At 35.6% G+C, this 17464-nt stretch overlaps 4 protein-coding genes across 16 annotated transcripts in view; 3 read left to right on the plus strand and 1 right to left on the minus strand.

Annotated features, from left to right (window-relative positions):
• Positions 1–1019: 1019 nt before the first annotated feature.
• On the plus strand, positions 1020–5826 carry LOC112468632 (integrator complex subunit 8). The gene is made up of 12 exons (XM_025037915.1): positions 1020–1230; positions 1405–1822; positions 1921–2158; positions 2236–2472; positions 2552–2797; positions 3043–3292; positions 3413–3847; positions 3936–4190; positions 4409–4655; positions 4825–4943; positions 5043–5395; positions 5547–5826. The coding sequence occupies exons 1-12, from the start codon at positions 1113–1115 to the stop codon at positions 5664–5666; spliced, it is 3036 nt and encodes a 1011-aa protein (XP_024893683.1). The 5' UTR covers positions 1020–1112; the 3' UTR covers positions 5667–5826.
• Positions 5827–6065: 239 nt separating this feature from the next.
• On the plus strand, positions 6066–7670 carry LOC112468633 (probable signal peptidase complex subunit 2). Its single transcript, XM_025037916.1, has 3 exons — positions 6066–6207; positions 6681–6985; positions 7173–7670. Exons 1-3 carry the CDS (start codon positions 6187–6189, stop codon positions 7414–7416), a joined length of 570 nt encoding a protein of 189 aa, XP_024893684.1. The 5' UTR covers positions 6066–6186; the 3' UTR covers positions 7417–7670.
• Positions 7671–8340: 670 nt separating this feature from the next.
• On the plus strand, positions 8341–9772 carry LOC112468631 (N-alpha-acetyltransferase 20). Of its 2 annotated transcripts, none has more exons than XM_025037913.1 (6): positions 8341–8547; positions 8651–8675; positions 8967–9057; positions 9151–9280; positions 9353–9489; positions 9574–9772. In XM_025037913.1, the coding sequence occupies exons 1-6, from the start codon at positions 8495–8497 to the stop codon at positions 9657–9659; spliced, it is 522 nt and encodes a 173-aa protein (XP_024893681.1). In that variant the 5' UTR covers positions 8341–8494; the 3' UTR covers positions 9660–9772. The 2 variants fall into 2 exon arrangements, with proteins under 2 accessions (XP_024893681.1, XP_024893682.1); XM_025037914.1 differs by having other exon boundaries at positions 8498–8547; positions 8957–9057.
• Positions 9773–11199: 1427 nt separating this feature from the next.
• Positions 11200–17464, minus strand: part of LOC112468629 (uncharacterized protein CG43867) — a 32569-nt gene continuing 26304 nt past the window's right edge. For 9 of the 12 annotated variants that reach the window (XM_025037904.1, XM_025037903.1, XM_025037902.1 and 6 more), the window contains 8 exons: positions 14898–15190; positions 13931–14264; positions 13456–13695; positions 13191–13327; positions 12960–13089; positions 12608–12817; positions 12398–12533; positions 11200–12055 (listed from right to left, as the gene is read on the minus strand). In XM_025037904.1, coding sequence (XP_024893672.1) covers positions 11991–12055; positions 12398–12533; positions 12608–12817; positions 12960–13089; positions 13191–13327; positions 13456–13695; positions 13931–14264; positions 14898–15190 — 1545 coding nt within the window. In that variant the 3' untranslated portion in view covers positions 11200–11990. Of the gene's footprint in view, positions 12056–12397; positions 12534–12607; positions 12831–12959; positions 13090–13190; positions 13328–13455; positions 13696–13930; positions 14265–14897; positions 15191–17464 lie in introns of those variants that run through there. The other 3 variants (XM_025037910.1, XM_025037907.1, XM_025037911.1) reach the window with 2 other exon arrangements.

A 17464-nucleotide genomic window follows, 5' to 3' on the forward strand; every position in this document is an offset into this window, starting at 1 on the left:
TAATAATCTCACAATAACGGTGCATTGTTTATAAAACACTCTTTGATGGTCTGCAAGTCACCTCTCGACGTCTAATAGACGTATTTCCGATTTCGCGTTTCTGCCTAGAAGCATTATAATAAAAATAGAAATTTTATTGTTGGAAAAATAATTTTATAAAATATATTTTCAGTTCTATACTAGTATTCTTCGTATTGTCGAGAACAAAGGTAAGTGACCCCAAAATCGGACATTTTTAGCCTATTATTTTGGTGGCCCTCGAAATTAGATTTTAATTATCTATATTGCAAACTGTGAACTGTGATATTTACACCTCATGTGATATTTAAAGTATCTTAATATAAGATTTAAGGCCATTGCACGTAACAAAGTTTTAGTCGTAATCGTAATAAGAAAATAAACCAATCACACTCGATTATTCTTCGAGCGCGAGGTTCTAATAATCGATTTTGATTGGTTTATTTTCTTACGCATTATGGCTTCTGCACACAGGACGCGGAAACGTTTGCCGCGCCGGCCGCGCGGCAAGAAGCGACGCGGTAGCCAATAAACTTTTGGTTTTTACGGAAAAGCAACACGTTGATTGGCTGCGCGTCGCTTCTTTCCGCGCGGCAAGCGTTTTCGCGTCTTGTGTGGAGAAGCCATTTATATGCAGCCGAACCATTTACCCGCTGAATTCGAATAAAAATTATTTATTTATATTTTAGACAAAAATATATATTTAAATGAAAAGTAAATCAATTATTAAGAATGTACAAACGATATACAATCCAAATATATTAAATGTTTTTGTATTTTGTCGTAGATGAGGGGCTAAATATATGGACCTATATATGAAAGAAAAGAAATAAATGTAAATTTAACCGAGAAACCGAGATTAAAGTTAACCTACATTGATAGAAATGGACATTAATCCGCAGTGAAGATAGCCGCATTTATTTGAATCCACGTGCGCCACGAGGAAGAAGACGGAGTGCGCGATCTTCGTTCATTCTTCATGACCCGTGCTTGTAATGTTGTAATCGTTGTGTTTGTGTGGCATCTCGCACGAGCGTTTAAAACGCAACGCTAAATTAATTAATTGTGGATATATTAATGACAATATCGGTGTTATGGATGTGGATTTGCTTAGACCGGGCACCGTGCCGATCTCGCCGGACACGATACTGTGGTTTGAGTTTCTGTTGAATCCTTCGTTGTTGCAGAAACACCTGTCAAAACCATTCCCGGGTAAACAATTGTATTATTATTATTATTAATTAGCATAATGTTAGAAATAGTTCTAATATTAAAGAATATTGAATGACGAACTGTTCCTTTTTATATATTTGATGAAACCACTTATGGAATGAATGATATTAATTTTGTATTAAACGAAAGCTTTTTAAACACCATGACTTTCAGATCCATCGCCTACAGACCTGATGATAAAATTTATGACTATTAATTCCGATCAGAAAGAGACCGAGCCAAAGGCGATTGATTCAGAATCTAATGACGTAAAATCCAACGGCACAAACAAATGGACTCACAGAAACCTGGCATTAAAGATACTCTCACTGAAAGTAGCGGCTTACCTCAAATGGGACTTGGATGTGCTAGAGAAGAAGCTACCGCTGCCGATACAGTTGACGTTACTGCAAGATCTGTTTTATATCACTTCGGACGTTGTGGTGGAAATTCCTACAATTCCAGAATTTTTTATGGAAACCGCTTCCGACCAGCTCCTGTTCACATTGGTTTTATATCATAGATGGCACCTAAGAGCGATTATTTGTAGGGCTCTCGGCAATAAACAGCCGAAACAACAATTACTTCACATGTAAGTTTTATTTTTATACGAATATGCATTGTTGCAGTACCTTGAAATGATTTTACTTCATTATAAGCTATGAATAAAACAATCTTATTGCGATCTAGACCAGGTACTCAAGAATCAACGTATGTACCTCCCGGTATAGTAGATGATATTATTAGGAAATTAGAAGCGCACATACCAAGCAGTGTAAGTGCCCTAAACAGTATTTTACAAATGTCCGATATAAAGCCAAAGGTTCTGTCTTTTGACACTTTTCAAATGCTGACCGAAGACAGTACGGAGATCAAGCAAAATTGGGAAAATATGTGCCTGGTGAACATAGACGAGTTTAAATGTCAGGTACAAAATTTGCGAGCTGGATATTGCTATTCTTGTTGGAGTTGACAAAAAAAATTGTATGTTATTTTGCTTCTTAGATACATTATGATCTCGCGATGTTTCATTTATTGAGGGAAGAGTATCAAGAGGCCAAATGCCATATTAAACAAGCGAAGGAGTTGTACAGTAATTTTAACCCGGCAGAAAAATTGACATATTGTAAAGTACAAAGAGAGTTTTTAGATGGCTGTTGTTTAGCGTGCGAAGTGCCGATAGAGGAAGTCACGCCTAGTCTTACGCAACGTTTGCACGCTTCTATCAAAGATCAATACACTGTGAGTATATTTTTAAGCATTTATCACATGTATGTTACTTTTTGATACTATATATTCACCACACACGCAAAATCTGCAGAATATATTGCAGATTTTGCAAGCAGATAATGTTTTCAGGGAGATACCACAGGTTTATAGAGACAATTTGGAGTTGGATGTACAAGGCGGATTAGTTAACAGGAAATTTGTGGTTGCCCGGGATCTTCTGTTGCAAATACAGTGCTTGAATCTGGTTAGAAAAATCCTTGGTGACAATATAGTTCTGGGTGATTATGTAACTGAAATTAAGGCAGCTGGTACGAAGGGTCTGGATATCTTATTCTGGGTAAAAATAATTTCTATTCATATTTTTTAGTCTTTCTCAATCAAAAAATCTCTGGTCATTGGCAAAATCATTTCTCTTAACTTTTAAATAATTGAAAATGAAAGTTTTCAGATTTTCTTGTTATTATTCTGTAAAATAACTTTTCTTAACTTTTTTTGAATACGCATCAATTTATAAACTTTTTAATAAAATTTTTTTAAATTATTAAATAAATTAATTACTATTCATATTTTGTTATGTGCTAGGCTTTAGATAATGTCTTGGAGAAAGTAACGACTGTGGATAAAAAACGAATTGCACGTTACCTTCTTTATCTTGTAAACACTACTAATATAGAAGGGCTTGCTTCAAAGATATTCAACAATCCTTCCTACACATCGTTATTCGATGAAGCAGAACTCGCTACTCTTCAACAAGCAGCTATTTCTGATGAGATAGAATTACCAAGCTTGTTGCTACATAACGATTGGGGTATCCCATCTGTACCATATATACGTAAGTACAAACTGTTATGAGAAAAAAAGAAAATAGAATATTATTAAAGATATTACTAAGACTTTACTTGATGGTCTTACATGTTGACTAAAATTTCTTTTTTTTGTTAAAAATTTATAGAAAACGCGAGGATCGAAGTGTTCGAATTGGAGCAAAAATTAATAGTGTCCTATGATCCTCATGTAATTCGTGAAACGTTGATCCGCCTGGACGGAAAACATCGAATAAAATCGTTATATCATATAAATGGCTGTTGGGAGTTACCCATTCCATTGCAGAGTGTATTAATGTCACTTTCCAGGGGTTTTATCCAGGATTATTCATACGTCCTGCTCGCGAAGAGTCGAGAATTGGTGACTTCTAAAAACTTCGACGGTGCCATTGAATTGCTCAAGATATTGGATAAGGAGCTACCAGGAGCACCAGGACAGGAGCACCAGGAGCACGTGAAAAGCGGAGGCTCGTTAGTCTTCAAGCTGTCAAAATTAGTGAGCTGGGAATGTCTGCTCGTCGAGATATGGAAGTGTTTCCAGGCTTGGCCGGTGACGAACGGTTGTACGTGCATGAAGAATTAAAAATGTTTGTGAAAGAAATGGCGAATTTGTGTAATAGCTCAATATACAAGTACGATATTACTTTTCAGGTGATGTGCAAAGTATGATTGTACGGAGTAAACAGTGCCTCGGTGCGCTACAAGCGTCCGATCAGCTGATTCCGCGACAAGAAATAATAGAATATTGCACGGTCTTTCTTCTAAATATGGCCGAATGGGATTATCTTACTAGTTTGGAGAAACGCTGGAATTACACTGAATTTGCAGCTGCCATAAGCAACGTTTGCCAGGACATCGTTAAGTACAAAGGAACCCGCAAATTTCCACGGGACGCATGGGATATGAGTATGTATTTTTATTAAAGTCACATACAAAAATTTTTTTGTAAGATTTATACCTCGAGCCTTGAAACTTCATGTTAATTTGATATAATGTTCTCAGATTAATTTTTCTTCAAACGCAAGTTTTGCAAATAATCTAATTGTGTGTATTTTATATTAGAAAATAAGAAATATAAACACTAAAATAAGTTCTATCAAATAAAATCATGCGTTTTATCTTAGTTTTAGCCGCATTTGGTCCCGCTAGGGATCAGTCACAAAAACGTAGCAGTAGTGGCAGTAACAGCGGGAGTTCTTCATCGAGAGATGTTGCCACTGGTATTGCCCATACATTTACTCGACTACGGGAACCTATGGTCCTCAATGTGGTGATATCATTATTGGGTCGTTTGCACAATGTCTTGCGCGATGAGTCTAGTTTGGAATTACACACGCAGTATCTATCCCTTTGGCCTGCCGGAGTACCGAAGTACGTTTATCATATTACATTTACTGTAGTTTTTACAAAACTTGTAATACATATTACGTATCCCTAATATACATCGACAATTTCAAATTTGAATATTAATAATACTGATGTATTTCGGAAGTCAGTGGAGTATTTAATGTCTTAGTGATACAGAAATTAACGTTTACAGTGCAAATTCGTATAACATCAGGCATATTGGAGAACTGTTATTCCAACTGCTGACGCAAGCTTTAAAATATTATCCCTGCAACGTGTCTTGGTTGAGGCTAATGGGTGATCTCAATTTTGGTATGTTTCGTCCCGTCACAAATACAAGTATTAAATATTATTATATACATACTTATATTGTCTTTGTATTACACTTATACTTGTCTCTCCTTTTTCTAGTTCTATTGTACTACGAAAGTGCAATGAGATATTATTTGGAGGCAATCATGATAGCCAGTGATTTGTTTAGTCAACCCATCACGTCACGCACGCAGATAGACGATCTAGTTTACAGAAGGATGATCAAGTGTTGCGCTCATTTACAGTGCTACACTCAGGCGGCTGTGCTGTGCCAATTTTTGGAGGAAGTAGATTATTCTCTGGCGTTTAAAATGGCAGCCAGCGATCAAAAGAGCTGCGCCGCGGCTGATGCTATGGACGCGTATTATCATTGCATTTGGGATACTACGATACTCGAGTATCTCATACATTTGCATACGAAACGCGGGGAACATCACAGAAAGCAACTCGCGGTAAATAATTGAATTAAGTCATCTAAGCGTTGAATGGTGTAATAATAGTTGCATAATTATACGAATAACAATCAAATAATTGCTTTAAATGAATATCACACGATCAGATTTCTTTACGTTTTTGTTCTTATACAAGAATTTCATCTTGCAGATCAAAGTCATCGGTTTGCTGGAATTAAACTCCAACAACAACGAAGAAATTCAAAGAGAAGCGGCCAATATTCGTAAAGCTAAATTTTTGAGAGCGCTAGCGAAACAGTATGTTTATTGAAAGGATTGCCTGAGATTTTTTAATAATATACATTTATACATACAATATCGAATACGTTAGTAAGTTACAATACGTACATTCGTACGCGTTGCATGAATTTTTTACGTTTAAATGTATCCTGCGTTACGAAACAATGTGTAAAATAAATATGTTGGATTGATCCGTCGTTTCGACCTAAATTATTAGGTAAACGTTTAAACTTCGCGGAATTTTGCGCGATGTAAAGGCGAGTTGCTATGTGATAAGTTTATAAGTATTCGTGATTGGTTGAATATAGGAGGCATATCCCTTTAAAAAAAAAACGCCGATACAACGGCCAATCGACATTTGCCGCGACAGCTTCATGTAGGATAATTGAAACATTGCCCTAAAATACCCCTTCCCTGAACGTCCCATCGAGAACGATTTCGAGGTTATGGTCGCTGATAGCGATCGACAGCCGACGCACAAGACAAGTCCGATCATTCGTCCGTGTATCTCGAAGTCGCGACGTATATTTTGCTGAGAGGTTACGGTCGTTATGGCTGCAGCAGACAATTCCGTATGTTTCTCACTCATAACTGAAATCATCCTCATTCGTTGCCGAAATGTCATTTCACGAACGGCGCGTGCATCCGCGACGAAAATGGATTGTTGCTCCGGATCGCGCGATATTCGCCTCGCCGACAATACGGTCGTTCGTGTTGCCACGTATGGTACCCCGAGTAACTGGAATCGTGTCTTAACGGGAGTCTTCTCTCAACTGTGCAATGATCTTTTTTTTTTACAGTGCATTTTAAATACATTGTTGACGATTTGCAAATTTTCGCAACTAAAACGAAAGTTCTAATTTTTAATTTTCTGAGCAAGAGATGTATATGTTCTAATTAAAAATTCGGACGCCTGTATGCAAATCTCCTTACAATATAAATTATGTAATTTTTTTTATAATGCAACCCCACGCGATTTGTTTTTATATAAAATATACTTTTTTGTTGCAGAAACAAAAAGTGTTTAATACTTTTAATTCCGCAGGTCATAAAGATCAATAAGTGGGACGGTTCAGCCGTGAAAAATGCCTTGGACGATGCGGTCAAGGACGTACTTACGAAGAAATATAACTACATAGAAAATTTTAGTCTCCTCGATGGGAGACTCTTTCTCTGCGGGATTGCTGTTACAATAGCTATCGTAGCATTGTTGTGCGATTATTTATATCCATTCCCTGCCTCCAAGCCTGTTTTAATAGCCTGCGTCTCTTTCTATTTTCTTCTAATGGGGCTCTTGACTGTGTATACGTCATACAAAGAGAAAGGCATATTTGTAGTTGCAATTCAAAGGTATATTTACATATATTTGATGATTTATAATTTATAGGACGTCTCTTTGTTTTTATCACTTTGGTTCTTTAAACTCAGTTTTCAATGTATTACAAAGGAAAGAATCAAAGTCATATTTAATACTGAATGTATAATAGAAGTATGGATTTGTAGAATTGCATAAAATGTCAATCTTTCTCACTTTCAGAGATCCAGCGGGTTTCAATCCTGACATGATTTGGGAGGCAAGTTCCTACTTAAAGAAATACGATGATAAATACAATTTGGTGTTGTCAGTCAGGAGCGCGTCAACGGGAGTCTTTAATGAGACAAGTGTGACCAAATCTGTCGCGAATTTCATCGATGTCAATGGTGTGGTGATACCGGAATTGATAGAAGTCGTAGTAATGACCATGCATGACAGTCTGACGTCGCAACGCAAGGAGAAGTAGCAGCGTTTTGAATTCTAATCAGTAAAGCTGTTTTCTCTAAAATGATAAGTTTATTTCCATATGAAATTGAGCATATTCGTTGCGTCGCAGTTCTTCGGTCGTATCGAGATGTATGCAGTCCACATTTTTTCAGTCTCGTGTAACGATGTAAATAACACGTAAAAATAAGAAATCAAGCATTTTTCATTCATGTATTACAATTATTAATAATACTATATTCGACACCTGAAACAAGAACATATATTACAAACCTTTTTGTAGAGCATTTATTACTTATCCCCAACTTGCAGAAAGGCCGCTGATAAAATTGTTCTAATATTTGATATTGATGAAAAAACGAAACTGAATTAGATTTTTTTTTTTTTTTTTTTTTTTTTTTTAATTTTGATTTGAAAAACCTCATCAAGATATATTTTAATAATTTTGATGAATTTTTGAAATTCATAAGACGTGTACTCTATAATTCTTGCTATGTAAATATTTTGTCTTAATAATTAGTGATTTTTTGAGAGTATATTCTCGCTTTTCTATGAGAATGTAACATCTAATAATTTTGGCGAATTTTTTAGATTCTCAAGAACGTTTTCCTTACAGTCAGTGTTTACTATCTGAATATATTATCTTAATAATTAATAATTATTTGAGAATCTCGAAAATTGCGTATTTTACTTCTTGCTATTTTCTATTTTCTATAAAAATATTTTCTAACAATTTTAGTAATTTTTCAAGACTTGTAAGACCTGTATTCTAATCTCTTTAGTATATAGAATTAGAATGTATTTTCCTAATAATTTTGACGAGTTCCCGAGACTCTCCTATACATATAGTTCAATTCTCGTTATCTTTTATATCTAAATATATTCTAATAATATAATTGATAATTTTTTGAGGGTTTTAATTAATAGCGTGTTTTAATTATCGACTGGTATGAAAGTGTATGTGGCGCTTACGCCTACTGTAATAAGTGTACGTTTTGTTGTCGAGTAGTCGAGTGCGACCGTTCTCCTTTTGATCCGTTTCAGCTAAATTCTATCGACAAGTGAATCCAAATAAACTAGTTCTTCTACAACTTTAAAAAATGACGACACTTAGGCCTTTCACATGCAATGACTTGTTCAAATTCAACAACGTGTGAGTAATTTTTAAACGAGTTTCCCTCGTCTAACCTAAAATTCAATTGAACGATAATTATACCGATTATGCCAAGTATTATGATTATATTTGTCATTTTCAGGAATTTGGATCCACTCACAGAAACAGTATCCTTTTGCCCGATCAAAAATCGATAATGTATCATTATTTTATCTCAAGTTTATTGAATCATATTAATCGTGATATAAAATTTGATAAATGTTTAAAGATAATAAATTCTTAGAGAAAAATTATTTCAAAATTACCTTGTTCGTAATGAATAATTTTATATGAAATAATTTTATCCATAATAAAGTAGAGCATTGTCCAATAAGTTAAGAAACTAAAGTGTTTTTACATTACGAGTTACGTTTCATTGAAACAATTTATATTCCTTGATTTTTCACATTTCTATTTAGTACGGCCTTTCGTTTTACATGCACTACCTCTCACACTGGCCGGAATACATTCAAGTAGCAGAATCTCCGAGTGGCGAAATTATGGGTTACAGTAAGTTTGTTTGATCCAAGTACGTTCTTGCGAGTAAAAGCGTGAGTTCATTATTTAACGTTAACGTTTTATTATTGTTTGAAACCATCAAAGTCATGGGAAAGGCTGAGGGTCACGGTGAAAATTGGCATGGTCACGTAACAGCCCTCACAGTTTCTCCCGATTACAGAAGGCTCGGTCTCGCTGCGATGCTGATGAAGTATCTTGAGGACGTGTCAGAAAAGTAAGCTCTAATTTATTACCTGTCATGGCTTATCGATACCTCTTGTTATATGTATTTTTTTATTTAAATCAGGAAACAGGCGTATTTTGTGGACCTCTTTGTTAGGGTGAGCAACAAAGTGGCTATTACAATGTACCAACAATTGGGGTACATTGTATACAGGACAGTGTTGGAATATTATAATGGGGATCCAGACGAAGACGCATATGGTAAAGGTTCTTTAAGAAATATAAAATAGTAAAATCTTTATGTGCGTGAGATATAATAGATGTTGTAATAGATCCTATTTCCAGACATGAGAAAAGCCCTGTCGAAAGATGTGAAAAAGAAATCTATGATTCCACTAACACATCCTGTGAGACCGGAAGAGGTGGACTGAAGCGTTGAGCTTCTCCTCGCATTGACAAAAACTGAAAAGTAAATTATACACAAATTTTCTGTACAAATTATCATAAAATTAATGACTACGTAAGAAATATATGTACGTTAAAAATTTATAACGAATTTCATAGTGACTTCTTTACATTTATCACAGAATATCTAATGTTCTTTTATGGTCCTCCCTTTTATCAGCATACTCCAGTCTCTCTCAAGTGAGAAAAAAAATAATTCGACAATCGCTATCGACGTCTGTAAAATTGTATTAATGTGCAGTTTATTTGTTCCTCTGTACAATAGTACACAATGTTTTCCACTTGTCTCGCTCGTACCTTTTTCATACGAATAAATAATAAATATAAATGTAAGATGTGAGATAGGCTCGGTAGAACGCGATTCAGATAGAGCTCGATTGTGTAAATTGCTAGCTGCCTATTTTGATTCTACTAACTTTTTTTTAGAAACGCAAGTCCGTTCTCATGATATTTACACGAATAGGTGAGTGTAATACGCGTACGATTCCCTCAACTACGTCATGATACACGGGTGCTAATCACCCACGCAACAGCATTCGATATCGCTTCGATATATTATATAAAAAATTAAGGACAAAATGTCGTTCTTGCATATCTTTGTACTGCTCTCAATAGTCTGAGGTTCGAATTATTCGTACAAACATTCACAGTGTGCTAAATGAAGCCGAGTATATGCGCGCCTAGTTCGTACAGTCCGTCCATATTTTCAGATATTTAAAAGAGATCGTGAAGACGCCTGAGATTTTTTTAGACGTTCTCCAGACACCTCGCAGAGATCCTTCGAAAATCGAGACCCGCTATTCCGCTCGGGACAGACACATAGTAATCTCGAAAATTACAAAACCGTAGAAGTCTTGTACGTATTGCACGAAAGCCCTACTTTCAGCTCATAATTTGTAACCGCTAGAAGGAAGACGTTTACTAGTTACGTAGGACACGTCGAACGCGAGTACAAAACTTCTCTCTCTCTCTCTCTCTTTCATTCTCTCATTATCGTTACGCATGTTTAATACACAGTGTTGCACACGTATTACGCGTAAGAACGCAATGTTAATTATATTAAATAGTAAATTACGTTCCCGAATTACATCTATTTGGTCGTGAACCTGTAAAAAAAAAAGAAAAAGAAACCATGTAGTTGGTTATACCTTAAATAAATATCAGATACGAGACTAGCTGTTATCAAAGTTAATATGAGTATATCGGATTTTCCTCTGTTTGTTGATCGATTTCGCGAGAAGCCTCACATACAAGAAACAAATAGACGTCCGAAGATATGAGAGAAATATAGTCAATTTCTTTTTTTGTCAATCTTGTAACATATGATTGTTAAAAGAAATTTATCTTTATCTTTTCTCTCTTGATGTAGCTCTTCTTTTCTTGCCCGAATATATCACAAAATCGAACTTAATTTCGAATAAATTGAAATTATGAAATATATAATTTCAATTAAATTTATAAATTCTCACGCACGACTCAGATCTGTATTAAATTTAAACTCTCAATTTCAGTTAAATTTAAATATGTGACAAAAATTAATTTATTTTAACAAAATAAATTGAAGTAAAATTGATTTTTATGTCCGAAGTAGAAACGCAACAAAAACTGTTGGATAGAATTAGAAACAATTGTGTTGAGTTACATGACATAGCGATAGCATTCGTGTAGGCTTGGAGGTATTTCGTTCGACATCGAAAATTGGGAAAGAACGCATCGCTGTGTCATTCGAGAGAGATATACTCCTAAACATTTAATAACTTCGATTAATATATAATACACGACACGGGGTGAATACATTTCACTATTACGTATATTTTACACATTCTTTTTCGTTCCTGTTGTGTTCTTAATTTGATATATAAATACGTAGCAAAAGTCTCAGCGTACGTAGCCGCGGGATGAAACTATTCGATGTGTAATCGCGCATACTAATTAGGCAGTGTTACAGATCGATTCGATTCGATTTCAGCCGCTCCCTAAATCACCAGCACGATCGTTCGTGATTAGTTCTTGCGCTTATCGTTAAGTATTTACACAGATACGTTCTTATATAAGCTTCGATAGTAATTTACATGCACATGTGACGTAAACATGATTCTAATGCGTCTGACTGCGCGTTTCGTAGAAAAAAAAAACGACCGCACATCGCAGTGTACGATACTAATACTGCACTGTTACGCTGCCTTTATATGATACAAACAACAAAAGAAAATATACATCGTAATCAGATCTTCGCGCGTATCAAAGAAATATATTCCCATTATCTTTCCGAAAAATTAACGTGACCAGCCTTTTTATTAAGGTCTTTGGTGATCCGGCGTCGATTTCAATATGTCAGGTTGAGTTGGAAGACAGCTTGAACCTGTAAAAATAAAATTCATTAAGCACTGTTTCTGTAAAATATTGGTTAGAGTTAATTGCTGAGTAGCAATAGATAATTGCTGCTTTATTAAACAGTAAACAATTACAGATTTATTCATTTTAACTTTTAATTTGTCGTTTGTCTATCAAAGAAATTAATTCTGAGAAGAGATCGATCATCAACATTTATGACACAAGAAATCACTAATAAAAAGTGGCTATTTCAGATCAATATTCATAGTAATTTTGTTTCCTTATTTATCAGTCTCCGAAACAATCCTATATAATTATAATTTTGTAATACGTTTAACGTTAAGAAAACAGAAATCTCTCTTTCACCGACCAGTCGCAGGTCTCAGAGTGGATTTGATGGACCGGTGTGATCCATTGCGTGTTAGAGTATTCATTTGTGGAGTGCCCGGTAAAGCGTGGCCCAGCGCGTTCATATAGTCGGCGATCAATAACGTTATCTCCAATATCTGAAAAACGTTACGATGCCGATGGGTGAAATAAATATTTTTCTAGTAGCTTCCCACGTCATAATTATACGTACTTTGGGTTTAGAGAGTGCGAAAAGCAATTTCTGCTCGGCCGCACCCTCGTCCGGGCAAGCGACGAGCATGAAATCGTCCAAACAACCGCCGAATGTTACTATATTTGCATAATTATACCGGCACATGACAGCCATTGTTTGTAATTCAAGCAACGTTACACTGTCCTCGCACACTGCTATCCAGACCGTTACAGGTTCGGTTTGCTTCAGCTGAATGAAATTACTTTAAAGTAAAATCAAATCACACGCGCGTATATAATCATAATTATATTACACTCTATTATTATACAATCATCTTATATAAAATATACTTATATAAAATGTTTGTAGCAGAAAATTTGTATTATTATACCTTTGCTTGATACAAGGTAGCTCCGAAAAAAGGCCACTTTCTGGTACATGTGAGATATATACGAACGCAATCCAATACGCTACGTCCTTTTAAAGCGAGCCACTTTTCCTGTAACTTCTCCTGCAATTCTCTGAGGGAATCAAAATAATTTGTTATAAAACAGCGAGAAATGACGATATAATATTTAAATAAATATTCTCTCGATATCGAGTTAAATTATCGATCGTTTACCTCAACTGATCGGCGGTAATGTTGGCTCGATAGCGTATTGGATAAAATTTATCCAGAGCCTGGAGTACGAGATGATGCGGATTGCTTCCAGGACCGCTGCCGCGCGCTTTATCATTGTTGTATTCTCCAAAATCGATCTATAAAATTCATTAAACAATCTTACAGAATAATGATTTGATTAAATTATCCTCGACGATAATTAATATGATAAAACGTATATCTACAATTACATGTACTATATGTATTTAACGCATACAAATCATACCTGTGCCATCAACGATGCCAGTTCAAAAGCGAGCTCACGATTTAACGGAAACTTTCCTTGCACAACTTGTTGATTCACTTGGTAACACAGCAAGAGCCTCTCCTTGTCCGTTTCCATTTTAGCAGCTTGCCGCCAGTAGCAACGAGATTTGTATGTCAATTGTATCACTCTAGTATTCTCGAATTTGCCCGAACCCTTCTCTCGTAACGCTGTCTCCCACTTTGAGATAATGTCGCATAGCTAAAACATAGTTTGTACTAATTGTAAGTCTTAAAGATTGAAGTGCATAAAAAGTTTCATTTCCATTAAAAATTTTTAATTTTGTAAATTTTACTAGAGATACAATATAAATTCTATTAATCCCATTAGTATATTTTTAATATTTATTTACTAATGATTTGGTATATTTTTTATGTGAATAGTCTCGAACTTAGTGTGAAAAGAGGGATTTCGCGCGATTTCAATTTTCACGAACCTTCGCTTCTGGATCGATGAAATGCTCGAGATCCTTTTCGATCGGGTCATCGCTGAATAGCGCGAAGCCGGACTGATGAACGTCCCTACAGCCAATCTCTTGATTCAGAGTATTCAGAAATTCCTCTATCGTGGTACTACCGTCGAAGCTCACAACCTGATAGGTGCCGTTCAGAAAGTGAACTGGTATGGCGTGCGGCAATGAATGATGGTACGGATTTTTCATTAGTATCGACAGTACTTCCATCCTCGACGGCTTCACTTCTCTACCGCCGTTCTGCAATGTTCGTTCCAAGGCTCTCTCGCAATAAGCCGCATACTTGCCGCATTCCGTTCTGGTATAATACAACGCAACGTGATGCAAGGTAAACCAACGCTAACAAAAATTAGAGTCGGATTTATCATTGCAGAAAAGTGTTTTTATAACTCGTTTTTTTTTTATAACTTTTTATTCAACTCGTTGAATTAATTAAAATAGATATTCCATTTATCGCAAAGATTATATCGTCGGAATAGCTTCAGCAATGCACGTAGGAACGTTTCGAGTTCCGAGAATTTTGAACTAAGCTAAGATTCGTAACGAAACCTTTAATTATACTTGCTGAAAAGGAAAATGTATTAAAAACTTATATCAATCTTATATCTGCAAAAAATGAGCGAAAATAGAATTGTGAAGATTCACGAGTCTTGCAAGCCAAATCTCATCTCTTAAAGATCTAATACTTTTATTGGAAAGCACTGCCTTTAAAATTCTTCGTTGGAATTCCAAAATGGACTTTAAAATCTATTTTTATGTTTATCTTGTGTAATACAATAAGTCAGAGTAGCGCAATTATTAGAAACTGATTCTCCTGCCTAAAAGAGAAACGTTTCTTCTTATTTTCCCCTGCAATGATCCGAGAGAGAGGCTTTTTCTTCACATTACTCTCTACAATGATCGATCCGCTTTTCGACCGGCTCTCACTCACTTGCTGTCGGCGTTTCTCTGCAGGTGCAGTTTCAGGTACCATAGTAGCCGATTGTTCTTGGGCAGGAAGAGGGAAACGGCGAGCGCCAGGAGCTGCCATCCCTGGATAAGCACATACTGCGCGGGATTAGTTTTGCAGTCCAAGATAGTGGAGGTCGAGTGGCCCTGCGTGAGCGGAGGACTGTGAGAAGTCGAGGCCGTTGATTGCGCGTCCGCATTTTCACCGCTGCCATTTGCCGCGGGACTTTGCGTATCGCAGGTGAAGAGCGATTGCGTGGCGCAGAGGAGGAGCTGCTGCAATGGTATGCTGGCATACTACTACGTCCCGGCATATAACTCAGGCCAATCCTAGTATATTACTTCTCGTCGTCAAAGGGTAAACGCGACACGTTTTACACGAGTGACGAAATGTCTCGACATTATGCCATTTTACTTATTTTTTTTTCAGCTATTTATTACTTTTATTATTTTCTCGATCTATCATTTTGTAGATGGATATTCATTCTCCATATGTATGCATAGATACTATTTCGATCGTGAAATATGTACATTTTGAGAAAAATCAGCGAATTAAAAGAGACTTGAGGCGAAATTAATTCTGTCAAATCGAATTTCTGCCCTTCGAGAGAATGCGAGGATTTGTTTAAAGATTCTTGGTTTTCTATATTCCTTTCTATTCTACCCCTTGTGCCATTCTTCTATCATATCAGTGTTGCATGTGTTACGCACAAGTGATCAATACAGATAATCTTGCTAAATTTTTCAGTGCAACAGTGATTTTATCTTTTTAAGAACTTGAAAAAATTATTTTACATTTAATTTTCTCAAATTCCCAAGATTGATTTTTTCCATTTATTTCGTGAAATAATTAGCAATATAATTTAAGTGCACAATGTGGAAAAAAAGTCTAACTTTTGATTCATTAATTCTTTTTAAAGTAAAACTATAATTCATTTTAAACTAAAACTGCTGATCTAATAAGAGTAAGTTAAACGAGAGAAGAAATAGAAAGCAAAAGAAAAAAATCATCCCACGATCTCGAAAATTAGAAATTCGTAATTTTAGAAAATAAATCTCAATTGATTTTCTTTAATTAACCGATTTATTACACGACAAGTCGATTCCTCTTTCTTATACAAAATTTGCACCACTAAAAAGTAAATTTAACTTCAATTAATGTGCTTCGGTAGTAGTTAGTTAGTAGATAAGCACGAGAAATCGAAATTTCACCGCACAACTCTACGTGTTAATCGAATAAAAAAACGCGTACTCGGTATAAACCCTCAAAAATTGCATGGAAATTAAAATGTGTCAATGAGAAAAGCTCTTAAGGCCGCGTGAATCTACCGTACCAACTGTAAAGCGTTGCGTTTACGTTCGTTGACATTACATGAGACGACTGAGGCTCTTTCTTCACAAGTTTACGTATAGTGATGCAAAATTCGGGACAACATGTCCATATATTATGTTTCCTTTTTTTTTTTTCAATAAAGTTGAGAGGAAGAAGGATAGACAGAGGGAGAGGGAGAAAAGGATAGTAGAGAGGAAAAAGAGGGAAAGGAATTGGAATAATACAAGAATTCAAAAGTTGTCTGTAAGCTGTGTAAAAGATATCTGATATCTGACATTTAAATCGCTTTTTAGATATCTTTACAGCATCTTGATGACATTTTTTAGAAGCTTGTATTGTCTGGAAAGGGGAATAAAGGATTATAATAAACTTTACTTGTTAGAAGAATCTAATTCGGCGATAAAAATCTAAATCTCTAAGCAGCATTCAAACAGAGAATATCCAAGTAACTATATATTGCAGCTATTATAAAAAAAGGAACTCGTGTGAAAAATTAGAAAAAAAAAAGAATTTAAAAATGTTTCTTTCTGTATGTGTCCTCATGTACACCAACATACCATTCTGCAAGTGTGTGTGTGTGGCGCGGAACGTATTTTGACGCATCTCTCATTCAGAAAAAAAAATATTACGCTTTGTAACGTACAGATTTAACGTAGATTAAGCGTGAGATTTAACAGACGCGATCGATAGACATTCACATAGATTATATTATGATAATCGTCGAAATATGTTCGGCTCACATGGGCGTTAGGGTAATTTGATCGGGTATGATGTATAAATATTAAAGTATATGATAAAAAGTAAATGAAACTTAACACCATCGTGATGCCTAACAGAATTATAAACGCATGCGATTGAAATAGAGTGAGAATCTAAAAGACAGCACACTTAAAGCGGCAAATTAGAATTAAATGTGTGAATGATTGTTAAAACTAAAATAGTCGTTGAACTTGGTCAAGTATTATGGCTGCGATAAGCGGCGTATTTCTGTCATTAAGTATTATCGAGTGCTATATTTTTAGTTGAACCATTCCGCTAAACCACTACTCCGTGACCACGCCCGGAAGGATTATTTGTAATACTTGACTAAGCATACCCATTGTACCATTTTCCGCGTTGAAAGAAATATCGTTCGAATGATTGGTACTGAAAAATAGCTCAATGATACGGATGAGATACAGATGAGATCTATCCGCGTTTAAAAAAAAGAACGGATG

Source organism: Temnothorax curvispinosus, unplaced genomic scaffold (assembly GCF_003070985.1).
Source record: "Temnothorax curvispinosus isolate PA1 unplaced genomic scaffold, ASM307098v1 QBEX01001808.1, whole genome shotgun sequence".
NCBI lineage: Eukaryota > Metazoa > Arthropoda > Insecta > Hymenoptera > Formicidae > Temnothorax > Temnothorax curvispinosus.

Excerpts from the sequence above, each read along its gene's own strand:
- LOC112468632 (XM_025037915.1), top strand. The coding sequence starts at position 1,113 with ATGGATGTGGATTTGCTTAGACCGGGCACCGTGCCGATCTCGCCGGAC. Across the intron at positions 1,231-1,404 it reads CCTGTCAAAACCATTCCCGG|ATCCATCGCCTACAGACCTG; the intron begins GTAAACAATTGT and ends CATGACTTTCAG. Across the intron at positions 4,191-4,408 it reads ACGGGACGCATGGGATATGA|TTTTAGCCGCATTTGGTCCC; the intron begins GTATGTATTTTT and ends GTTTTATCTTAG.
- LOC112468633 (XM_025037916.1), top strand. The coding sequence starts at position 6,187 with ATGGCTGCAGCAGACAATTCC. Across the intron at positions 6,208-6,680 it reads TGGCTGCAGCAGACAATTCC|GTCATAAAGATCAATAAGTG; the intron begins GTATGTTTCTCA and ends TTAATTCCGCAG. Across the intron at positions 6,986-7,172 it reads TTTGTAGTTGCAATTCAAAG|AGATCCAGCGGGTTTCAATC; the intron begins GTATATTTACAT and ends TCTCACTTTCAG.
- LOC112468631 (XM_025037913.1), top strand. The coding sequence starts at position 8,495 with ATGACGACACTTAGGCCTTTCACATGCAATGACTTGTTCAAATTCAAC. Across the intron at positions 8,676-8,966 it reads TGGATCCACTCACAGAAACA|TACGGCCTTTCGTTTTACAT; the intron begins GTATCCTTTTGC and ends ATTTCTATTTAG. Across the intron at positions 9,281-9,352 it reads CTTGAGGACGTGTCAGAAAA|GAAACAGGCGTATTTTGTGG; the intron begins GTAAGCTCTAAT and ends TATTTAAATCAG.